This window comes from Rousettus aegyptiacus, unplaced genomic scaffold, assembly GCF_014176215.1.
Source record: "Rousettus aegyptiacus isolate mRouAeg1 unplaced genomic scaffold, mRouAeg1.p scaffold_m13_p_6, whole genome shotgun sequence".
Taxonomy (NCBI): domain Eukaryota; kingdom Metazoa; phylum Chordata; class Mammalia; order Chiroptera; family Pteropodidae; genus Rousettus; species Rousettus aegyptiacus.
The window spans coordinates 112,459,658-112,483,282 of record NW_023416309.1 but is presented as its reverse complement, the minus strand read 5'-3'; the positions used below and the strand labels follow the sequence as shown (position 1 = coordinate 112,483,282).

Below are 23,625 nucleotides of genomic sequence, written 5' to 3'. Positions count from 1 at the left end.
CTTTTGCGCGTGGACGTGGAGCGAGAGGTCTCCTGTCTCTTCCCCTTCTCGGGAGGACCCTAAGCCTACCCCAAGGACCCTAACGCCACCCCTCACGGTTTCATCGAAACCGACTGCCTCCCACAGGCCCACCGCCTTGGCGGGTGGGGCCTCAGTGTAGGAACAGAAACGTGCAGTCCCTGACAGTGGGGACGATGGCGGTGACGGTGCCATCTATGGAGCTGTCCTCACTGACCAGACACCATTCTGAGAGCTGCACATGGACCAACTCACTCAATGGCAACCGTCCTATGAGTCGGGTATTGTTTACCGTCGTTTTACATGTGGGGAAACTGAGGCATGGACCCAGGTTCAGTCACCCACCTCGCATCACCCCGTCGCTAAGTGGAAGGCCCAGGATTCGAAGCCAACCCTTTGAAGAATTCTCTGCCCTCCTCATGGCTCCTCGAGAGGTGGACTCGCCAAGGCCACAACCACAGGGAGCTGGCAGACGGTCGAGGGCTCTTCTTTCTTTCGCCGTGTTGGTGTGTTCGATGGACCGCTCTGGTTTTCACTACCGGGTTTTGCAACGCTGGGTGTTGTAATACTGATTGTGTAACTGCCGCTGGCATGTCCACAGAGGGCTCATCGCATGGCCGGTCGCCACACAGCTGGTCCCCGTACAGCTGCAATGTCAGCGTCCCAATGCCCTGCTCCCAAGTGCAGATGGTCCCAGCCTTCGCCATCCAGGAATAAACCCCGAGCGCGAGACCCAGGCCGGCGGGCCCTGTGCGTGCCCCACACCATGTGCTGCGGGGGTGTGCGTGCGTACTGGGCTCACACGTGTGCGGGCTCACACATGTGCAGCTGCACACGCTGCACACTGCGGCCCAGTGCGATACCATTTTGGATGGCCGGGCCCTGGCCCAGCGCCCCGCAGAGGAGCACACAGTGCTGCCCGAAGCAGCACGGGCCGCCCAAGGCGCCTGCGGGCGGAAACCCGGAGCCCAGACCTTCTCGGCCATTCTGCCACATGGCCTGGAGCCTCGGTTTCCCCACCTGTGAGGTGGACCCTGCGGCTCGTGTGTGCTTTCTGCAGGGGGCCATGAGGACGAGAATCTTCGTGAACCTCAAAGCGCCTGACGAAAGTCAGGGCTCACCAGCATGGGGAAGGTTTCTCTCCCCCACCTACCCCCTGTGGCAGTAAGTTCTGAACACGTCCAGCCAGGAGGGCAGCCCGGAGGGGGCAGAGAAGGGAGCCACTTGGCACACCCCTGACAGGCATGAGAGGCTGGGCAGAATTCTGACTCTGGGCAGGGCCCACCCTGGGCTGGCTACGGGCTGTCCCTGGGTCCTCAGTGCCCCTGTCCCTGCCTGATCTCTGCCTGGGCAGTGACCTCCACGCCTGTGCCCCACGGTCCCTCTGCGTGGCCGGTTCCTTCAGGGCACTTAACTGTCTTCCTGGGACGGGCTCTGATGGACTTACTCCTTGAGGAGAAGGGGAGGCCGAGGCAGTTTTCCACATGCCAGGACTGGCTGATGGGCCTATGCGGGTGCCCCGGGCTCCTGAGGGAGGTGGGGTGGGGGAGGGGAAGGACGGGAGGGCATTGTGGGTCACTTGCGGCCACTCCTGGCTTGACAACTCTCCAAGTAATTAGTTTTTAAATCAGGCAGATGGTTCCAGACCCACTCACTCTGAGCAGCTGTAATTATTTACACTCCCTTTTCCTTCTCATTATTTATAGCCCGTCCTCCCAGAACCGGAAGATGTTCTCTGGGCTCCCGGCATTCACTGGGTGGCAACTGCCCAGAAGCCCAGCGGAGAGCCCGCTTGCCCAGAAAACAGCGGCGGGCTGAGCAGCTGGACAGGGCTCTCCAAGGGACGACTGAAGGCTGGGAAGGGGGCGGGGCCACCTCAACAGGCACATCTGGAACGCGTTCTGGCTCCAGGGCAGGAAGTGGGCCTGGCCTGGCCCAGCGATCAGGAATCCCGCCGCCCTGGACCCCTCTCCCAGCGCCCCTTCCGTGGGGGAGGGGAGGGCTCTGCTGAGCTTTCCTCTGCGGCCTGGAGGCGGCGGCCTCATCTGAGCTCCTTGCTGGGGCAGAACGTGGGTAGCCACATGCTGGGGATGAGTAGGGGACCGGGGACCCCCTGCGGGTAGGGACCCCAGACATAGGGTGTCTCCAAATCTCTCAGCAGCGCACACTAGGGCCTGGCCTGGAACTCTGCATTGCCCCACCCCCTTCCCAAATGCTGCTTTCTTCCCACCAGCACCCCAAACCCCAAACCCAAATCAAACAGGATAAAAGCAATGCAAAGGGATCATAATAATGAGCCCTCCCCTCCCACCCCCCTCAACTGGTGATGGGGATGGGGGGATAGCCAGGGCCTTTTCATTTCTTTGTGGCGGATTTTTTTCCCCTGGCATTTTCCACAGTGTACATCGGACATGCTACTTTTGCAGTTAGAGTGTTTAAAAATGGGAGAGGGGACATTCTGTAAGATGCAAAAGGCTTATTTCCACCTGGCTTCCTCCCAACGCGGAGCTTGTGGGCCGTGGGTTGGAAATGCGGGAGGACTGCCTGTTGGTTTTAGTTTTCTGGCTCGTTTAAACCCTGCAGCCCGAGCGGGAAGGCGGAGCACAGGACACCTGGCCTCCGCAGCTCCGCCCCCGCCCGCCCCCGCAGGTGCTCAGATCAGCCGCGATCACAGGTGCTGGGCCCTGAATTCCACTCTACCGTGGGGCCAACTTCTCCCGGAACACATTAAATTGGCTTGAAATTATTGTGGAACACCGACCAATTCACAGGGCGCTCAATCCAACGGATTTAAATTTTAAGAAAAACTCATTTCCAAGGATCCGCTAACAGCCCCTCCCTGTGGAAACCGCTCCCGGTGCCCTTACTGAATGAGATTTGCTGTCCGCCTTCCAGCCGTCCGCACACTCACACTTGGGCGCTTCTGAGGTCCCCGAGGCCTCTCTTCCCTTGAGGGAGACCAGGTCACCTGAGCTGGCCTACAGGAAGCAGCCCCACTCCCGAGCCTTCCCGGTTTGCGTTTGGAACATTTATTTCAGGAAATACATTTCCAACACTTTGTTATTTATACAAAAAGAGACGAATTTCTCAGGAGGCACATAGCAAAAGGCCACTGCGGGACGGATCCCAGTGAAACTAACAATTTGTCAAGACCTGGCTACAGAGAAGGAAAGCGAAGGCTTCCGGGGCCAGACGCTGCGGAGCCCCCAGTGGCGCGGAGGAGGCCGGCACCCCACCCAGAGGGCCACACCGGAGGTGGACGCGTCCTTCAGAATCGTGGTTTTGGCAAAGAACGTGGCAAGTCGGCAAGTAAACTGTTTCGCTGAAGAGCCCTTCCTCTCGTAGGTGGGGAGGCGGCGCGCGGCGTGAGGACGTGCGGGCGCGCGCACGCAGCCCCGGGGCTGGCTGCACCCCGTTCCCCCCTCTGCTCTTCCCCTCAGCTGCGTGAAGCACACCTGGGGCCTGTAGGGGGACGTGCACCTCACCTGTGTCTAATCTGGGGGGCCTGGGCCAGACCCCTCCTCTCCAGGGGGCAGGAGGAAGCACCTGTGGTCTGCTGTGCACGGTCCCGGCTGGTCTCCTCGAGGAGACAGCGGGTGAGGGAGGAGGGCGACCAGCTGGGCTGTGTAGCCCGACTCCTGACCTCTCCATCTTGGGGGGGGGGGGGTCTTTACGATGGGCCCTGGGGTGCAAGGACCCAGGCACACTTAGGGCAACAGAAAGCCAGGCTCGCCTGGTCTCCCACACCTCCCCAGGTCGCAGTGCCAGCCGGCCAGGGCCAGGAGGGCTGAGTGTGCAACTGGCCGACTGGGCCTTTAACCGGAGCATCTCGGACCCTATGGATGTCTGAAGAGACGCACACACACAAACACACTTCCAGTCACACAGGGCAGGCACCAAGGCCGCCAGAACGTCCCAGCCAGTCCACACGGCAGGCCCCTGCTCCCGGCACCTGCCACGGGGCCTCACGCAGCTCCTCCACCAGACTCACTTGCTTGGACCGTCCCAAAATCCGGCGGGTGGGGTGAAGGTGCATCTTATCACTCCACATGCTCACTCAAATCCCAGCAAGAGGGGGACGATGGGGAGAGGAAGACACCTCCCTCTCTCCAGCCCGTCCCCACGTCCTGTCTGAGGGGACAGCGGGGAGAGGGCAGGCTCGTGTGGACGGCCGACGCAAAGGCACTTTCCGGTCCTGGACGGGCTTGCGGGCGGTGGGCGTGGCCAACAGGCCGCGCCGCGTCTACACGACTGGCAACTGGCGTCTCGTGGGATCGAGGGCGTCCCCCTTGGTGGGGGACGGGGAAAGGGGGGCTCTGAGTTTCCGCCGTGCCACGTGGGGAGGCGGGGGCAGGATGGGGCTCCAGGTCCTCCAGGCCGGCTCCACCCTCCGCGGGCACAAGCCCCTCCATGCTCTGGGGGTTGAGACAGCGGGGGACCAAGAGCGAGGCGGGGAGCGGGAGGGGGGCGCTGCTCCTCTGGCCCCCCAAGAGCTGGGCTGGCGGTCGGGGTGGGCATTGGGGCAGCGGGTCCTCTCCCAGCCGCGGGCCAGTAACGAACGGACTCAGGCCACTCATCGTGGTACTCGGTACTCGGCAGCGTGTAAGGGGCAGAGAATGATGACAACGGAGAAAATTACATAACATAGAATGGGGCGGGCGGGCGGGCCGGGGGCGGGAGGGGTGGGGCTGGGTCCTGGGGGCGGGGCTACATCTCCTGGGCGCCAGGCTCCTGGTCCTCCACGCCGTTGGGCACGGCGCTGCTGCTCTCGTGCAGGCGCTTCACGCGGTACGCCTCGAAGTGGATGTTGCTGGTGATGTCCTTGATGTTCTGCATGTGCGTCCTGGGGACACGGGGCGAGAGGTGGCCACGTCCCCGCCTCGCCCCCACTGCCCTCCCTCCCAGCCCCGCTGTCCTCCCCGCGCAGCCCCCACTCAGCCTCCTCAGGGACCCCAGGCCAACTCCGCCCAAGTCAGATGGGCATGGGGTGGGGCGTCTCCAGGGCAACCAAGCCCCTCTCAGGACACATGCGCTCTGCCCTGTCCCCCTTCTCTGTGCCAAGCCTGTGGTCTGTCCGAGGACGGAGCTGGGTGCAGACTCAGAGAGGGCCAGGCTGGGGTGCCCGCGGGTGAGGGATCGGGGGTGACCGCACCCGGAGTGGAGCACTCCTCTGCCTAGGCTCAGATCCTCCCTGCTCTGCCGCCCGCCAGAAACAGCAGTGGAAAGGAGGCGGGCCTGGGATGGGCGCCTTCCTCAGCCCTCCGCCCCCACACACCCCCAGCCCGGAGGCCCCGCGGGACAGCCCTGACCCCCTCTTCACTTCACCCCCGACGTCCACCCGCCTGCTGGCTGATGAGCGGGAGCCCTCTCTCACGGGTGGGGGAGGGGCTGCTCCTTGGCTGGGCGCAAGGGGACCGAGGAGAAGCCTCAGCGAGGTCAAAGGCCGGGTGGGAGGATGCTGGGATGGCAGCTGGGGACCCCTCCCCCAATATCCGGCACTCAAGACCTCCTGGGACCTTGAATCGGGCAGACTCAGGCCACAGCAATCAGAAGTCAGACCATCCCATCCCATGGAGCCGACCTCGTATGGTTAAAAAGTTCCACCTTCTTGCCTTATTTCCAAGGTGTTTTAGAAACTGGGCTTCTCAGGTCTTTCCATGGGAGGGTGGGCAGGTGGGCAGGGTTTGGGTTCCCCTCGGGCCCTTTTGGGGCCAAGACTGTCCCCTCGCCCTCTCTCACCTGATGAGGAGGTCCCGCAGGTAAGCGAACTCACAGTGTGTGGTATTCTCGACTGAGGAGAGGAGACAGAGGCGCTTTAATGTCACATGAAGCCCCACCCCCATCGAAGCCCCCCCCCCTCTCCCCAGTAGTCCTGGTGCCAAGAGTTGCCCCTGGTAGGTGGACAGGCGCAGAGGGGGCATCACTGCTCCCAGGTGAGCACCGGGCACCTTGCACGTGCTGCAGGTATCGTGGCAACAGGACTGGCTCTGCCCCTGCTGTCCAGAAGGTTCTGGAAGAACAGGAAGATGGCACGGGAGCCCAGCCAAGACGGCAGCAGGAGAGAGGCGTACGACAAAGCAGGGTGGTGGTGCCCACTGCTCTACCAGGGGACCAGGGAGGCCTCCTGGGAAGAGGGGGCTGGCCCTAGGGGAGGCCTGAGGACGGGAGGGGGCCAGGAACGGGAAGAGGAGCCAGGGCTTCGAAGAGAGCTTGTGCCCCGCACGCGCTCGGGGCATGCACAGGGACATACGCACACACACGACCACAGACCATAGGTGACCGTTTGCACCCAGTTTAAGGAGCAGCAAAATCGAACCCTCCGATGGCCAGAGACAGCTGGGCACCACACAACAACACGCAACGGCCCGAAGGCTGACGGCAGCTCTGGGGATGCGGGAAGACGGGGCAGGCAGGTGCCCAGGTCCCCGCAGGCTTTGTCACACCCGCCTTCCTCCTGAAAACATCTCAGGCAGTTTGCAGGATGGGGGGAGAAAAATGGAGAAACAGAATTGGGGGAGGGGGGTGCACGGACGAGGCAAAAGCACTAACGACCACGCTCGCGGGGAGCGGGGCCCCGTGAGAGTCTGCAGGACGTGGGACTCGCCGCCTCGCCACTGCCCGCACGGCTCCGTGGGCCGCTGCTTGCAGTGGCCCTCAGCGTGAGCTGGAGGTGCCACCACAACGCAGAGGTCACTCAGAGCGTCAGGGTCAGGGACACTCGCGGGAGCAGGACCCGGAGAAACCAGCCTCTGGCGTTTCCCAGCTATTTCCGTGACCAGCTGCCTGCAGGGCCGCAGGTGGCCACCAGGGGACAGCAGAGGCAGGCCAACCACCAGGCTGCCCTCCCAAGTCCCCTCCGGCCTTTCTAATCCCAAACTTCCCCACCCTCCAAAACATGCCTTCACAACAAGGATCCTAAAACGCAAGCCTTCAGGAAGGGCAGGGGCTAAGGAGGGACCCCCAAGGCAGAGCCCAACTGAGGCTGCAGCCCAGGGGGGCACGGACGAGAGTGGCCGCCAAGGACCCCCCGGCAGAGGGGAGAGCTTTGAAAAGGTGATCCAAACTGCACGGCAGACATGGAAAACGTCCAGACAGAGGCCGGTTTAGAAAAACACCCACTCCTCCCCTCCGCCGCACCCGCACAGACCCGAGCGGCTCCGCCCTCCTCCAGGTGTGAGCCCAGTGCAGGATTCTGGGGCCCGGGAAGGTTTTCTGCCTACACCCCGAGGGTTTACTGATCGCCCCAGTGAAATGAGCCGGCTGGGCGTGCGCAATGCCTGGCAGTCTTCATCCTTGTCCCTTCCTTTAGAGTACTCTGTCCCCAGAGCTCCAGAGGTCCTTGGACGTTCTCTCATTTTATTGAAATGTGGGCGCAGGGCGCCCGCTTTGTGCATGGTGAGAACTGAGGCCCGACCGACATCACAGAGCGGGGGGTGGGGGCGGCAGCTGGAATCGAATGCATTCCACCCCGTCTCTACCGGGAACAGGGAACAAAGTGGCCCGTTTCAACCTGTCCTTTCCCTGCTCTGTAACAGAGAGCGGAAGGAGCGGTGAGGAGAGAAATGAAACGCCCAGGTCCATCGCACCTGCGGCGCGACCTGTCGTGGGTGGACCTGTGTCCCCAACACCAGGTCCGGTCCCCAACCCTCGACAAAGGTCCTCATAGCTTGGAGAGGAAAAGACGGACACACAGAACGAAGGCACACACGGGGCGAGGACGCCGAGCACTGGAAGCTTGGAGAGCGGCCAAGGACGGACTCTCCCTCGGCCCGTAGAAGGAGCTGCCCCTGCCGACACCGTGGCCTTCAGAACTACGGGAATAAACTTCTGTTCTAGTTAGCACCCAGGTGTGCTAATTTGTTGGAGCCGCCTCGGGGCACTGCAGGGCACGGCCATCTGGTTCTCAGAGCTGGACGGAGACATTGCCAAGGACGGGCGAGCTGCCCCGGGACGGCGGGAGGAAAATGCGCAGGATGGGGAGGGTGTGAAACCGAGGCCTTGAAGCCTGGCCTCAGCCCGGAGACGCGGGGTGGTTCGTCCAGAGCCACACGGCACCCTCCCTGGTCGCGCCTGCCCGTGGCAGGTCCCGGCGGACGCTCCATCAGCTAACGGCTGCGGGCCCTGGGCCCGCGGGTCCCCGGAGCACCCCGTTTTACCACGCTGGCCCCCCGGTACCTTCGATGGTGCCCCATTTGGTTTTCCTGCCGAGGATCCGCTTCCCGTTGACCTGGTATTCGTGGTCGCTGCCCACCACGGCGAACGGGATCATCTCCTGCGGGAGGGGCAGGTGGCGCTGGTCATGGGCAGGGACGGCCACCGCGGACCCTCGGTTCCCAGCCCTCCCGGCCTGGACGGGGCGTTCCCGTGGCTCAAGGCCACCCCGGCTGCTGCCCTCGGACCCCCGACAGGAAGCGAGGGCCCCCGGGAGAGGGTCGTGGCCGGTGCACTCACCCGGAACTTCTCGTTCACCAGCCGGTCCTCCGCGTCCTCGTCAAACTCCTTCTGGGGGTACACGTCGATGCCATTGGACAGCAGGTCCGCGGTGATCTGCAGATGGGGCGAGGCGTGTGGGTGCCGTCCACGCGGTGAGCTGGACTGGCCCCTGGCTTCTCCCCTCGCCGTGACCTTCACACCATCAGCAGCCAGAGGCTCGGGGTCAAGGCGGGGGGTGCTAGGGGGCTGGTGACCTCGATGCTCTCTAGTTATTGTGCCTCCCGAGCAGAGAGGCAGTGGCAGACCTGCCCGCCAGGAGACGAACCACTACCCAAGGGACTCGGGTCACTGTCCCGGGGATCTCCCCGCCTTTCCTCTCTAGCTCACCACACCCCAAGAAAGCAAATGCGGGGCTGCCGAGCCCTCCCCTCCTGAGCTCCGCTGGAAGCCCCGCCCCATGGCCCCTGAAAGCCTGCACACGCGCACCCGCTGACATTAGACTGTCACCACCCTTCTGCGGAGACAGCTGCTCAGCACTGATGCTCGGTCAGTAACGTCCCCCGGCCCTGAGCAGGACCCCGCTCCGGGGGCGCTCTGCTTCCTTCTCCCTCCGCAGACACCCGCTGCGGGGGGACCGACCCCCCTAAGCATGCTGGGAACACCCTGGCACTTGGGCCTGGGGCAGAGACCTGAGCGGGGAGCGGGGAGTCTTGGGGATGAGAGGGCACAGCCCCCCAACCTCGGGGCAGCACCTCAGGTTTCCAGGTTCCCTGGGGGTCCCTGCCACGGAGCCCTCCTGCTGTTACCCCTCCCCAGCGCGGCCACCTGTCACCTCGGCAGGACCGCCCTTTCCCGCTCTCTCTTCTGTCTAATGAAACCCCGGCATGCCGCGCCCGCTGGCCCCTCAGCGGCCCCGCTCCGGCCGAGACGGGGGCGGGGGCCGGGGGAGTGGGCCCTACCCGCTGTTTGAAGTGGACCCGCTCCTCCAGGGTCAGCGTGTCGGCCTTGGCGATGACCGGAACGATGTTGACCACTTTGCTTAGGCGCTTCATGAACTCGATGTCCAGGGGCCTGAGGCTGGGATGGGAGGACGTGGGTGAGAGTGTAGCCGGGGGCCCAGGGACGGGGTGAGGGAGGGTCGGCCGCCTCTGACCCGGCCGGAGCTGAGGGAGGGCCCACGGCGCGGGACGCCGGGCTCGGGGCGTCCCGGCCGGCCCGGGCCTCGAGCTGGAGGGTGGGGGGCGGCGTGCGGTGCGGGCGGCGGGGTGCATGCAGGGCCCCCCCGCCCCGCCCCCGCGCGAGGACGTACGAGTGGCCGGTGGCCGGGATGAAGTACAGGCAGCAGTGGACGCGTGTGTCGGGGATGCGCTTCTTCCGGTTGATGTTGACCTCCTCCTGCAGGTACTTCTCATACTGGTCGTTGATGAACTTCATGATGGGCTGCCAGCTGCCGGACAGGCCGGTGAGCACGTGCGCGGACGCCCCGCCCCGGGACCCCCGCCCCGGCCCCCCACCCCGGCACATCCCCTGGCACCCGCCCCGGGGACCCCCACCCTGGCACCCCCACGCCCTGGCACATCCCCTGGCCCCCCGCCCCAGCACCCCCACAAGGCCACTGCTTCCGGGGCATGTGTGGGGGCGTGTGACTGTCTCACGGGGACCACAGCCTTGTCCTAGACCTCTGACCTCAGGGCAAGGGCAAGATTCCCAGGGTCACTCGGCTTCGGTCCAGAGCCGGGGTGCCCTGGCACCCCGTTAGTGCTCTCCCCCGACGCCCGCCAGGCCCCGGGAGCCCCTCACCAGTTCTCGTTGTTGATGTGGTCCCCGAAGCCGGGGGTGTCGATGACGGTCAGCTTCATCCGGACGCCCTTCTCCTCGATGTCTGCACAGATCACAGCACCCGCCGCGCTCAGGGAGGCCCAGGACCCCGACACCCGGAGTGCGCCGGGCCCCGCCGGGTACCAGGAGCGCTCATGCTGCCTGGCCAGCCCTGCCCCAGCGGGGCCCCTGGAGGCAGCGCAGGGTGACCAGCAGCGAGAGTTCTGAGGGGCTGGTCCCGCTTCTCGTGGGGTCCCCCTGCCCGTGATCCCTCATGGGAAACTCTGTCGCCAGGGGCACTGTCTGTCGGGGCCGCGGGGGTCATGGCAAGCACCCCAACCCAGAGTTACCATGCCCAGCAGTGCCACCACGGCCCCCCAGCTCGGCCCTGACCGGCCTCCCGTGCTCACCGTGCGTGATGGACTTGATGTCGATGGTCTTGGGGATACGCTCCTCCGAGGGGGGCTGCTGCACCGATTTCCGGCTGATTTTGGATTTGAAAAGGGTGTTGATCAAGGTGGACTTCCCCAAGCCGCTCTGCCCTGGGGAGAGAATGGGCCGTTTGCGGGGTTGGTGGAGCTCCAAGCCAAGGGCGGGGGGCGTCTCACGGGCCCTGAGACTCAGCGATACCCGGGCGTCGCCCCCACCTGGCACCCCTCAGTGGGGGGTGCTCAGTGGGGGAGGCTCCCACAGCACACCACAGCAGGGCAGGACCTGGTCCCCTCGCCTTCTGACCACCGGGGTGGTCAAACTGCCCCCTCAGTGGGCCGAGGACCCCGAGGAGCCCAAAAGGGGAACCGGGGCCAGGCAGAGCCCCGCACAGCCCCACTCAGCTGCCGGACGTGCCGGGGTCCAGCAGAGGCTCCAAGGAGAAGCTCTGCCTGGAGCCCCCCACCGGGACCTGGGAGGAAGGCCTTCGACCCCGCCACGGTCCAGCCACGGCCAGACCACCCATGCTGCAGGGTTCTGACCCGCAGGCCCAGCTGGGAGCAGGGTTCCCAGCCTTCGGGCGCCACTTAGGTTGAAATGCCGGCACGCTCAGCGTCCACGGCCTGCTGCAGCTCAGTGACCGCTGGGCGTGGTGAAAGGTCACTGGCAGGTGTCCACGTCCACAGACCCTGCAGCTGACAGACGGGCCGACCAGCCAGTGAACATCCCGGGCCACGGTCCCTTGTGGCTTCCGGGCACCCTCTGAGCCTCCAGCACTACCGGCCCCGCTGTGTGCACAAACCTCGCCTCACCGCGGGTCCCCTACTACTGCAGGAGGGGAGGGGGGGCGGGGTGCAGCGGGGGAGGGACGCGGACCCAGCTGTGACCAGACGGTCCCTCCCACTCTGAACAGTCCCGGATCTGGGCTCTGCCTCGCTGCTGCCTCCTGCAGCTCACACAGCCCTCGCTGTGCACCGGACACTGCCCCGACCTGGCCGTGCACCCGCACGACCCGGCGCCCTCATCGCCGCGCTGGACAGATGGGGAAACCGAGGCACCGAGCTACGTCAACCGCTCTAGCCACAACCCCTGACCTCTGAGAGATTCCACCAGGATGTTTCAAAGTTCACCCCATCACCACGATCACTTCTATCACCACCACTGTCACCACTATGGCTTCTGCAACTCCTCGGCACCCCCGACCACGTCAGGGCCGAACATGTCGCCCCGTGTGCCCTATGGGCCCTCGCGATCTGGATCGCCCCATTTCATGGACAAGGAAACCGAGGCGGAACGAAGCCTCGGAGAAGTCGGCACGAGCATCGTGCAGCTTAGAGAAGGCAAAGCTGGGATTCCGCCCACCCGAATCTCTCTGCCCTGTGACCTGTGACCTCGTCACACCCTCTCGGGGCCTTGCTGCACCTGTAAAGGGGGTGGCCCCGTCCCAGGGTTACCGTGGGGGCCGAATGGGACCTGAGGGCTTCCGGGACAAGAGGCTGCTGCCCCCACCCGGCACCAGCCCTGTCTAACTGGGCTGGTCGGCGACCTCCCCTGGTGACCATCCCACTTTCCCGGGCCACCAGGAAGGCCCCAGCCAGACCTGCTGGGTGTGGGGGGTCGGCCCCAGGTAGGACCAGAAGGCCAAGGCTGAGGACAGAGATGGGGGCGCTTCGACAGGAGCTGAGAGCGCCAGGCGGAGGCCTCTGGTCAGAGCCACAGTTCAGCGGACCGAGAGGGCCCCCGGCTGTTGGGGGCTCCGCGGGGAGGGGCAGAGCTGACCGGAGCTGGGGCCCTCCAGGCAGGCCCTGGTGCACACGCAGCACGGCCCGCGATCATCCTGCCGCCCCTACTCCAGAGACGAGGAGCCCGAGCCGCGGGACTCACCGACCACCATGATGTTGAACTCGAAGCCCTGCTTCATGGCCTTCCTGCGCATCTGCTCCAGGATGGAGTCGATCCCCACGTAGCCGAAGTCCACGGGGGCCTTCTCGGTCCGCGGCCCGGGCGCCTGCTTGAGCCCGGCGTCCCTGGGGGTGTCGGCCATGTTGCCCACGCAGCCGGGAGCTGCCTCAGTGGCTGCGGAGAGAAGGGAAAGGGTGTCACACGGGGGGCCACACGCGGGTATCGGCTGGCAGCCGCCCGCGCGCTCCGGCGGCTCCGACCGTCCTCCCCAGTCCTCAGACAGGGACACAAAGCCCGGTGCCCAGGAGGCCCCTGAAGAACGCCCGAGCTGAGCCCCCTGCCACGGTGCCGTACAAAAGGGATGGACTGTCCAGCAGTCGTCAGCCCAGCCCGCAAAGCCTCGCCCCAGGCTCTCAGACCTGCCCCCTTTCGAAGGCCCCTCTCCACCAGCCCGCCCCCTCCGTGGGTCCAGGGCAGGGCTGACCCCTGAAGGCCTCTGTCCTCGTCACCTGAGCTTTGCCCTGCCTGGGTATCCCCGGCCCTCTCCTTCACCTGCCTCAAGGACGTCCCGACACCTGCTGCAGCCTGGAGGCCCCGAGGACCCTCAGGGTCTAACAGCCTGGGCCAGGACAAAGGAGGGGCAGCCTCGCGAAGGAAAAGGGACGGCACTTGTCATGTGCCACTGCCCCTGGCTGAGGCGCCTTCAATCCTAGGTGCCGCTGGGCTCCTTGGTGGCAGGAGAGCCTGGGTGCAGAGTTGCACTCCTCGGGGCCTTGCGGGCTGCTGCCTGGGGCCCCCCCGCCCCGCCCCGCCCCCGGCCTGGATCCAGGCGCCCTGCCCCTGCTCTCTGCCCAGCACCCGCGTGCCCCGCGCCCACAGGCCAGGACAAGATGCTGCTTTCAGCTCTGCGGATGGGCAGGCAGGTGGGGCCGAGCGTCTCAGAATAACTCGCGCTTCTGCGGTCTGCAAGCTGAAACCCCGCTCCTCTGTCCGGCCTCCCCCCGGGCTGCCCCGAAGCCCACACGCCCAGGGCAGAGGCTGGCGGGGCGCGGGGGTGCAGACATGCCCAGAAGGCACCTGCTGGGGGCCTGAGGTGTCCCTGTCCACCCAGGCTGGTCAGGCCACGCAGACAGGGTGGCCCCCCCAGACACCACCCCTTTCCTCCGCCACCTCCCCCTACCCCCTGCGCACCAGGAACTCTCAGCTCCATCCTACCTCCGAGGGGGGTCGTGGGTCTCCCCTGCTGCACCCTGCGCTCGTGCGGTGACCACACAGCGGGTCCCGACGCCCGCCCGGCCCAGAGAGGAGGAGCCGGCTGGCACCCCACTGCCAGGTGGGCAAGCAGCCGCCCCACACACCTCCCAACCGCCCACTCTGCCCCTGCCCCTGCCCCAGGAAGCCCAGGACGCGGACGCCAGGCCAGAAGGTCACTGCCTTTAAACAGCACTTCCACTTCCTGGGGGAATAACCGGCCCCCCCGCCCCCCGCCCCGGGGGCCTGCGGCCCGGCAGCTGCCTCAGCGCCGCCCGCCGCCCTATTTCAGTTCCTGCCTCACGGGAGCACCCTGGCGAGCGGGGCCGGGCGCCCTGCCCCACCTTGCCCGGACCTGCGGGGGCGGGGGCGGGGGCGGAAAGTGACAGTGACAGTGACTGGCCGGCACGTTGGAGAAATCGGGACGTGGGCGTTTCATCCCCACAAGCCACTCACTCGCTTCCCTGTGTCACAAGCATTCCTGCTTCAGAGGCTTGAGGAAACGGGAAAATAATATAATGCACGTAAGAATGCCAGGGGTCCCTCAGGGCCTTCCTAACAGCAGACAGCACGGGAGGCCGAGGGCCCCGCCGCCCCGCCCCGCCCCCGCCCCCGGCCCGGGGGAGGCGAGGACCACTCCCACGCTGTGTGCTCGGGACCCAGGGGCTGAGGCCCGCCAGTCGCCACTCCCGGCCTCCTCACTCTTCAGAAATCCTCTCCCCGGCCCCCAGCGTCTCTAAACAAACAAAGGCGAGGGCTGCATCTGGGCCCGCGTGCGGCTTTGGGGCTGCTTCCTGGAGACAGACCTGGGGCCTCGTCTGACGTGGCTGCAGCTTAGCCCGGCCCCACGTGACTGGAAATTGCTTCCATCTGTCTGCGGGCCTGGGAGCCGTCCTCTACCCTACCCCCACACCTCCCTGCACCACTTCCCGCTCCCCGGCGTGCCCGGGGAGGGACCCTGAACCCCCCTCGCTTCCCTGCACGGGCCCTGGGGAGTAGCTGCTCCGTCCAGCCGGCCCCCTCCGCAGCCACTGACATCCCTCAGCATCCACGACGGCAAACACCCTGCCCACCAGGGCCCTGCTCCAGGAATAATAATAAAACACGCCAGCCCCGGCCTTCCCCCAGACTGAGGTGACGGCCGGGTCCTGCTCCCCTCTCCTTTGTGGGGAACAGGGTCCTGGTAGGCAACCTCGATTCTGCCTGCTCCAACCGCCCACGGCTGCAGGCAGAGACACAGAGCCCCTCCCTCCACCGGGCCGGGACAAGCTTCGGGGTCTGCCATCAGGACCCCCGCATGAGGAACGGGGGCCCGGCACCCAGACACACCTCCTGTGAACCCCTCTTTCCACAGAAGCCACCAGCGCCTGGCCGCGCTGAATGCTCCAGCCGGAAGGGACGGCAGAGGACATCCACTCGGCACCGTCCAGTACGGCGGCCACACGCGACGCTTTAAAACCCGTGGTTCAATATGCATCACGTGAAACTGACCCTTTTAACCATTTTTAAGTGTATGGTCGGTGGCACGAAGCCCATGGCATGTGGCTGTGCAGCCGTCACCACCGCCCATCCCCGGAACTCCTGCATCTTGCAAAACCGAAACCGTCCCCACGGAACGTGAACCCCCCTCCCCTCCCCTTCCCTTCCCTCCCCCGGCCGCTGGGAACACCCATTCCACTGTCCCTGCCTACGGGCGGGACCACCCAGGCGCCTCCCGTGAGCGGACGCCCGCTTGGCACGCGGCGTCTGTCCTCCGGCGTCTGTCCGGCCTGTCTCACGCAGCAGAACGGCCCCACGAGCCCCCCGCGTGCCGTGGCGTGTGTCCGCCGCGACGGCCGAGGGACATTCCGCTGCACGGACGGAGCGCGCGCTGTCTCTGTCGGCTCTCCCGCCCGCGCGTGCGGGGCGGCCTTCGCCCACGCTCCGGCCCTCGGGACAAACGCTGCACGAACCTGGGCGAGCGAAAGCCTCCTGCGGACCCCGCGTTCTTCCAGGCATAAACCCAGAGGGGAACCCGCTGGGTCACACGGTCCCAGCGCTGTTTAACTTTGAGGACCCGCCAAGGGTTTTCCCATGTGACTTCTGAGCACTCAAAATGCAGCTAGTCCAACCGAGGAAATGAATTTTTTTGTTTTATTTAGTTTTAACGAAATTTGAATTTAAATAGCTCCACGTGGCGAACGGCCACTAAACTGGACAGCAGAGAACTCCAGGCTGACCCCCTCCTTTCACAGATGGGGAAATCGAGGTCCCCAGAGCGATCTTTTTTTTTTCTTTTCTGAAATGCCATCGGAAACCGTCGTTGAATTTCATCAACCCTGTAATGTCACATTCACTTCCGTGACATTTGATTAATATCTGTGTCCCCTCCACAGGCCGTGAGCTTCACTAAGAAAAGCAATGATCTCTGTGCATCCCCTAAAGGACACTCAATTAAGGCTCGTGGGATGAACGGGGACCTGGGAGTGTCCCCTTGGGGGGGGGGGCAGAGACGCGGCAGGCCCACGGTCCCTCCACGACCCCGGTCACAGCTGCCTCCTCCCTGACCTGGGTGCGATCCGCCTCCCCCACTGACCCCCGCCTGGGCTGCGGCCTCGCTCTGTCCCATGGCACTGTCACCTGACCTTTTGTTTCATACTCAAACTCCATCAAATGCTATTAATAGAAAAAGGAAATTCTCGACAGAAAAAATAAGGTTTCACTGTTACGTCCAAGATCGCTACACTGTGTCGGTACACAGAGCCGCACAGAGAGGGCGAGCAGAGGCCCGCTGCTAAGTGGAGGCCGAGGCTCAGGAAAGGGCCCTGCAGGGCGGCTGCCAGGCCCCGCCCTCCGCCGGGCCGGGGGCCGGACCCCTGGGGCAGCCTCGCCGCCTGTCACCCCGCCACCCTCCTACATGGACAGGCAGCCCAGGTGACCACCCGGGCTGGGGTGACCTTACACACCGGCTTACGCCTTCTCTCCAAGTTATTCTCTTTAATGTGATTATATGTATCTATATACACACGTGGGATAAAGTTTTGACCTTCTTAACCACATGTAAGCGTCCGATTCGGTGTGACCACCGCGCCCCAGGCTGTGGCACAAAGAAGCTACTCGGGAAACATCGAAAACGGCCGCCAGCCGCTGAACGGACCGGCGGAATGCAACGTACCCGCGTGACCGAAGCGGTGACGTCCTGACGCCGGGACGCCGTGGGCGCACCCCGAACACATCACGGGCGGCGAACGAGCCCGGACGCGGGCGGACGGCCACACGCCGCGCGCCGCCACTTAAACGAAGCGTCCAGAAAAGGCGAAGGCGCAGAGACAGACGGCGGGTCGGGGGCGCCGGGCACCGGCGAGGGGAGGCGGCTGCAGGCGGGCTCCCCTTGGGGGTGCGGCTTGCACGGCACCGTGAGTCACGGAGTCGACGGGACGCCGTCTGAGCGAGCGAGCGAGCTGCCCGGGATGGGAGTTACGGCTCAACAAGCCGGGACTGTAACGAAGGAAGGGACACGCGGCTGAAAACCGCCCGCCGGTGCCCGGCGGAGCCCTGGGCGCGAGGAGAGCTGAGGGCTGGACGCCACCCTCGGGCCGCCAGGCAGGGCCCCGCGTGGGCAGCCCTGCACCTCCCAGCGAGGGCAGCTCTGGGGCGGCAGCCCGGCCCGCCGGCGTCTCTGTATTTTGAGCCCTGGCCATTACGGGGGGTGCCCACCCCTCCTCCCCCACGGACGCCTGCTGGGCCAGCCTTATACCAGGATTTAGGGCGGGGGTGCGGGGAGGGGGGTCCCCAAGCAGCCAGGGAGAGGAAGGGGCAGAGTTCCACCCCAAGCCGGTCTCTGGGTGCCTGTCCAGCGCTGTGATCACAGCCCCGAGCCGGCACCACCTGAGGATGTCTGCACCAAACGACAGGTTCCCCTCCACCCCTGGGCCCGCCAAGGACGACAGGACAGGACAGCCCTCCGCGGCCCTCTGGGCCCAGGGCGGCCATGGAGAGGGCCCGGCCTCCTGTGCCCGCCCATCTGTCTGTCTGCATCCGAGACACGTCCCTCAAAGTCCCAGCCTCGCAAACACCAGCCTCATCTGCCACAGGCAGAGGCGGCTCTGCCAGGGCGATGGCCCCTGGGCCACCGCCTGACCCTGTTCTAAGGCAGGGAGGGGCGGCCGGGTGACAGGATCACAGCCAGGCCCCTGCCCCCAGGACAAAGCTCTTGGGGTGAAAACAGTGCCATGCCCCTACCTCACCCCAATCCTCCCCCACGCCCAGCCCTTAAAGCCTGGGGACACCAGTGCCACCGTCCGCTGTCACACAAGCCTTGCTCAGTCGCCACCCACAGTGGCCAAGCACAAAGCAAGGCCAACCTGCCCAAGGACGCTTGCAAGGCCACCGGACGGGCCCACACTGGGAGCCAGGCGCCAAGCAGATCCCGGAGGCCCCACGCGGGGGACAGAGGGCGGGGCTCCAGAGCCCCCGATGACAGGGGCACTCCTCCAGCCCTGTGGCCACCCCGGTCTCTCTCCTGCAGAAGACGCGTCCCCGGCCCGGCCTTGGCGAGGGCCTCCCCACGCAGGCGGTTCCAGCGGCCGCAGAGTCCGACCTCACGCAGGAAGGCACACAGGACGGCGCCCCGCAGTCCACTGTCTGGGACCACGGGGAGGGGTGCCCTGCAGGCTGCCGGGACTTCTGCAGACCCCGCCAGCGTGTCCGAGCCATGGCCAGGACGTGGGGTCCCACAGACAGCCGACGCTCCCTGTGCCCTGCAAATGGGTTTCTTAAAGGTGGGCGGGTGCCTGGCACAGGTAGAATGGGGGACAGTGACCGGAGCTGCTCCTCTGCCCGCTCTGCCGCCTCCCCGGGTGTCTGTGCAGCCCGGCAGGCCCCGGCCTGCCCGCCTGCCCGCCGCCGAGCCTGCACCCCACCTTCGCGCTGTCTCCCCAAGGACAGCTGCGGCGTGGTGTCTGAGTTTTCTCTACCATGTGCCCCCCGCCCCGCCCCGCAGGCTCCCCGAAGCCGGACTCCTCCCCATCACGCTCCCTCCTTACTGCCTGGCGTGCAGCCGGGCCCGGCACGTGGCAAGGCCGCAACCAAACGGTTGTTGACTGAATTCATGAGCACATGAACGAATGGTGCCGACCCCGTGTTTACTGGGGGCTCGCCGTGTGCCAGGTGCGATTCTAAACGCCGCACACGCACCGAATCACGGAACATCCCGGAACCCTGAGTCGGCTGCTGCTACTCTCCGGTTTCACGGATGAGGAGACCGAGGCCCACACTGCTGTTGTCACGGAGCTGGTGAAAGGCAGGGCCGAGACATGCGCCCGGGCAGGGTGACTCCACAGGCCACGTCCTGCAGGTTCTCTACGGCCAAGGCCCAGACAGTACAGACGGGCCCCGGCCCCTCCGGCCCTTGGCCGTTCTCCCCCGAAGCTGCCAAGAGGTAACCAGGCCCGGCCAGCTGGAAAGAGAGCTCCCTCTGGGGGCCCTAGGCCTGTGGAGGGCCTTTAGCATTTTTATCTCCATAATCTTTGAGAAAAGGTGGCTGAAGACTGTGAGCCAAGTGCTTCCGTACCAGCTACCGGGCTCAGGGCGGGGGCCCAGATTTCAGGGGCTCCTCTCGGGGTCGCCTACAGCTCTCCCAGCACACCAGTGGCCCAGCCAACCTACTGCCCCAGCCAAAGCGCCGGGATGGGCCGCGGCAGGGCAGGCGTCAGCATGCCCATCCTCACCCCGAAACCCCACCTCTGGCAGGCCATCTGGTTGAGCTGACCAAATGCACAGGGCCCTCAAACACGAGTCCCCACTTCTGGTATAAGGGGCTGGGTCGAGGGAGGAGCGCTTGTTAACCTGAGGACTCAGGAAATGCAGGTGAAGGACAGAGACCAGGAAAGCACTGGGGCCGGAAACCAGACGCACGCAGATCAGGGGGACACCGTGCAGGGAGAACCGCCCTGGAAGAGATGCTACGGAAAAGGCCACGAGCAGTAATGGCAGAAAAAGATCCCGGGGTCCCAGTGGGCCAGGACCACAGTATTGATTTATTCATTAACACATATTGATTGAGCGCACGCCACATGGTAAAGAAAAAAAGAGGGGGAGGAGACACCGCGGAGGCAAGATGAGCGTGAACAGGCGTGCAAGGCTCACGCATTCAAATGCTTATTACCCAGAACTTCCAGAATGTTCTCAGCAGCCCCTTCCATGCAAAGAACCCAGTCTGGTACGACAGCTCAGGATTTTCATGTTTTTATCAGAAATCTCTTTTAGACGCTGCTGAAAGGTAAGGAGGACTCCTTCCCTTAAAAAAACACACACACACAAGGAGACCCCACATGTAAATCTGGACAATTTGGAGTGGGGAGGGGTCATCGAAGAACCCCTAGGTCCGTGGATCTCATTTTAAAAAAGAACTAGTGCCTAATAGGAGCTTAGAAGTTCAGGGCTCAGTGGCCAGAGAAGGGTGAGAAAAAATTTTAAAAAGCCAACAAAGGCGGGAACAGCCTCTGAGAAGCCAAGGGAGACAGAGGGGAAAAGGGCCCTGGCCGTGGGTGGCTGGAGACAGCGGGGCTCCAGCCCCGGCTCGGGGCTGTGCCCAGCCGAGGGGCGGGGAGGGGCGGGCACTGTCCCCGAGGTTTTGAACACAGGGATCCCCCACCCCCCGCCCCCGTGTTCCCGTTACCCTACCAGCGCCAGCACAAACTCCCCATAAATGTCACCAGAGAACTTCCTGTTTCCGGCTAAAGAGAAACGCTGAATATAAAAGGCCGGTTTGCCAAACCCGTGCAGGCGGGAGCAGGGACGGAGTTCTCAAAGCACAACAGGGCTCGTCTAATTCGATAAGTAATTCCAAATTGAGTTACACTTCACACTTTGTCAGGGCAGGAAGCCTCTCGTCAGAGCCAGGATGCCAGAAATCGGAGACTTCGCCCTCTGGCCTCAGACTCTGCTTAGAAGTCCAGCACAAAACACTGGGGCTCCCGGGAGAGAAGCGGGGGTTTGCACATGCGGAGGGCTGCGTCTCCCCCCGTCGTGGAAGGAGCTCCGTCGCCCGGCCCCCTTCCAGACCCAAGAGCAAGTCGCAGTTTTACGGGTCTCTGTGCCAGGAGAGAAGGCGAGGAAAGGCACAAATCGAGATCTCCCACGACCCCGCGGCCTTTGCAGGACCCGGGCGAGGTCACAGCGCCCTTCCCCATCCAACGCCTTCATTCACCCAGACGCCTGAGGCGCCCCGAAGTCAGAAGCACCCCTTTCGCCGCCTGCCCAGGCTCCCGCGGCCTTTCTCTCCCCAGCGCCTTGAGAGCGGGGCAGGGAAGGAACGTCAAGCAGGCCGGGCTTCGGCTTCGGCCAGCACGGTTTCTGTCGGCCCCCCGCGGGAAGGTCAGGTTTGGACACAGTCCTGCCCTCTCCGCTCCCCCCTGCTGGAAGGGGCCCCTCTTCTGCTCTGCCCCTGGCAGCCCGCCTCCTCCTCCCGCAGCCCAGTCCTTCGCAGGCTCAGGGCCCACTGAGACATCCCCCTCGCGGCCCCGCAGGCTCGGACCTGCAGCGTCTCCCCATGCACCTCGCAGAATTCACAGCCGGCGAAGGCCGGGGCAGGCCCTGCACTTCCTGCGTCGGGGGGGGGGGGGGAGGGGCTGACTTGTGCATTTCGTTTCCTACAGTCCGCTTCCCTCTCAGGATCGGGGAATGCCGCCCCCCCAGGGCTCCTCCCACACCGGGGTCCCTTCCAGCGGACGGGCCCCTACCCCGAAGCGATCCCAGAACCCAGCGTGGGCCAGGCCGCCCACTGAGCCCCAAGTGGCCAGCCAACCAGAGAGATCCCGTTAGTTCTTGGCAAATGTTCGCAAAGTTAAAAAGAGAAAGAGAACAGCCTCCCCCGCGGAGGGGTGGAAACCGGCCATTTGTCACAGGGTGGAATTTCTTTTTATCAGGGATGTCCCCCTTGGGGGGTGGGCCGCCTCCCGCCCCCAGCCCCCTCTCCTATCAGCTGGGCTGTCAGCAGAAGCACACCAGAGCCCAGCGGTGGCAGGGACGGGGGGGGGGGGCATGGATGAATCATCGGGGGGTCTCTGGGGTGCGGCAGCACATAACCCCACTCCCCACTCCCCGACCCCCAGCAGCGGAGGAGGAAAGAGCATTAACTCAAAGATACACAGCACCTCCCTTCTCTCCGGCGGGTCAGGTCGGCTCAGGCCCAGGTGACTCCAGCAAGGTGGTCAAAGCTGACGGCAGGGCCGCTGGGCAAGGAGCCGGAGGGCGACCGGATGACCCCCGGGGCAAGGGGGACGGCTCACAGCGCGGGGCCCTCGGGTCTGGGAAGGCCGAGGGGGAGGCGGGGAGGGTCGGCGGCAGCGCCATGTTGAATCCTGTCTGTCACACACACACACACCGGCCGACAGCCCAGCGCTGGGCCGCCGGGAGCTGGGACAGCCAGACTCATTTTCTCGCGCCACTTCCAGGCCTTGCCACCAGTGCGTCCTGCTCAGGAGGGCGGGGAGGGGGTCCGGAGTCAGTGGGCGCGTGGTGGCGGCCTGCAGACCAGCAAGGCCCCTTCCACGGCCCCCTCAACGCCGACTTTGCAGGCAGCCCCCCCCCGACTATGCCCACCAGCCCGCAGTCCTGCTCAGATCCTGCGTGTCTCAAAGACCCCACTGCTCACCTCCCCAAGTCACCTCCAGTCCCTACTCGCCCAGGGAGCCTCCTGAGGATAAGGATGTGAAACTACGACACACCCTGAGGGACTTGGCAAGTGAAAGCACACGACCCGCGACTTCAAACTCCTCTGAGGGTGGCGCTGAAGGGTGGAGGGAGGGAGGGAGGGCACATCCAAGAAGGCGCAGGAACTTACGCCCCGCTAGCCCCGGCTGTCCCCAGGGAAGAGCGGTGTTTGTGGACAGAACACAGGGCCACCCTGAGCCCTGCGCCGGTCGGACACCGGGGAGAAGCTCCCAGTGTTACCGTAGCACAAAGTTTGGGTGCCCCTCCGGCTCGGGGTTCTGAGCACACAGAGTGCCGGTCCTCTAAAGAGCAAAGCGCGCAGGGGTCAGCCCTCGCCCCAAGTCCCGGGGAAGGAGCCCCGACCACCCAGCCCGAAATGCTGTCTCTTCTCAGCGTCTGTGCGGCCTCCACCCCAGTCCCTGACCGGACGCCGTCCCCAGGAATCGCGGCCACTCCTGGGCGTCAAACGCCAACCTCCGTCCAGGATCATGCACCGGTGCCAGCCCGACAGTTCCCTTTGGTCCATCGTGACTCAGCGGACGCCCCAGCCACGTCAGGCCACCGCCGGGCACTAACACAGCCATGGCTCCTGCCCTAGAGAGGTCTGGATGTCGCAAACCGAGCGTGCCCGCTGGAACTCTGACCCTGCCCCGCCGGCCCACACTCGGCATCTCCGCGATCCAGCTCCGACAGCGACAAATCCAGGGGCCAGCCTTGGGCCCTTCCTTTCCATCACCCCAAATCCAATCACCCACTCCAAAGCCCTATCGATTCTAACCCAATATATGTGCAGGCGGTCACCCCGCTCCTGTCTCCACGGCCATCCGAGCCGTTGCCAGTAACTGCCCAGCCTCCCAGTCCATCCTCCCCACAGCACAGGCAGGGATGCGGGGAACTTAAATCAGTCACGTGGTTCCCCAGGTGGTTCCCACCTCACCTGGGATAACGGAACCCTGAGGCCCTGGAATCCTGGGGCTGGGTCCGCCACCCTCACCGCGTGACCCTGAGCAAGTAATTTAACCTCTCAGGGCCTCGATTTTCTCAGGGGTAAAATGGGATGATAAGATCTGCCTCTCGAGA

At 64.8% G+C, this 23,625-nt stretch overlaps 1 protein-coding gene across 6 annotated transcripts in view; it reads right to left on the bottom strand.

The window, feature by feature from the left end:
* Window positions 1-3,027: 3,027 nt before the first annotated feature.
* Window positions 3,028-23,625, bottom strand: part of SEPTIN9 (septin 9) — a 137,582-nt gene continuing 116,984 nt past the window's right edge. For all 6 annotated transcript variants that reach the window (XM_016143197.2, XM_016143201.2, XM_036223915.1 and 3 more), the window contains 9 exons: window positions 12,583-12,774; window positions 10,680-10,811; window positions 10,252-10,333; window positions 9,761-9,898; window positions 9,411-9,528; window positions 8,470-8,565; window positions 8,194-8,290; window positions 5,758-5,809; window positions 3,028-4,861 (listed from right to left, as the gene is read on the bottom strand). In XM_016143197.2, the coding sequence (XP_015998683.2) occupies window positions 4,726-4,861; window positions 5,758-5,809; window positions 8,194-8,290; window positions 8,470-8,565; window positions 9,411-9,528; window positions 9,761-9,898; window positions 10,252-10,333; window positions 10,680-10,811; window positions 12,583-12,774 (1,043 nt within the window). In that variant the 3' untranslated portion in view covers window positions 3,028-4,725. The remainder of the gene's footprint in view (window positions 4,862-5,757; window positions 5,810-8,193; window positions 8,291-8,469; window positions 8,566-9,410; window positions 9,529-9,760; window positions 9,899-10,251; window positions 10,334-10,679; window positions 10,812-12,582; window positions 12,775-23,625) is intronic.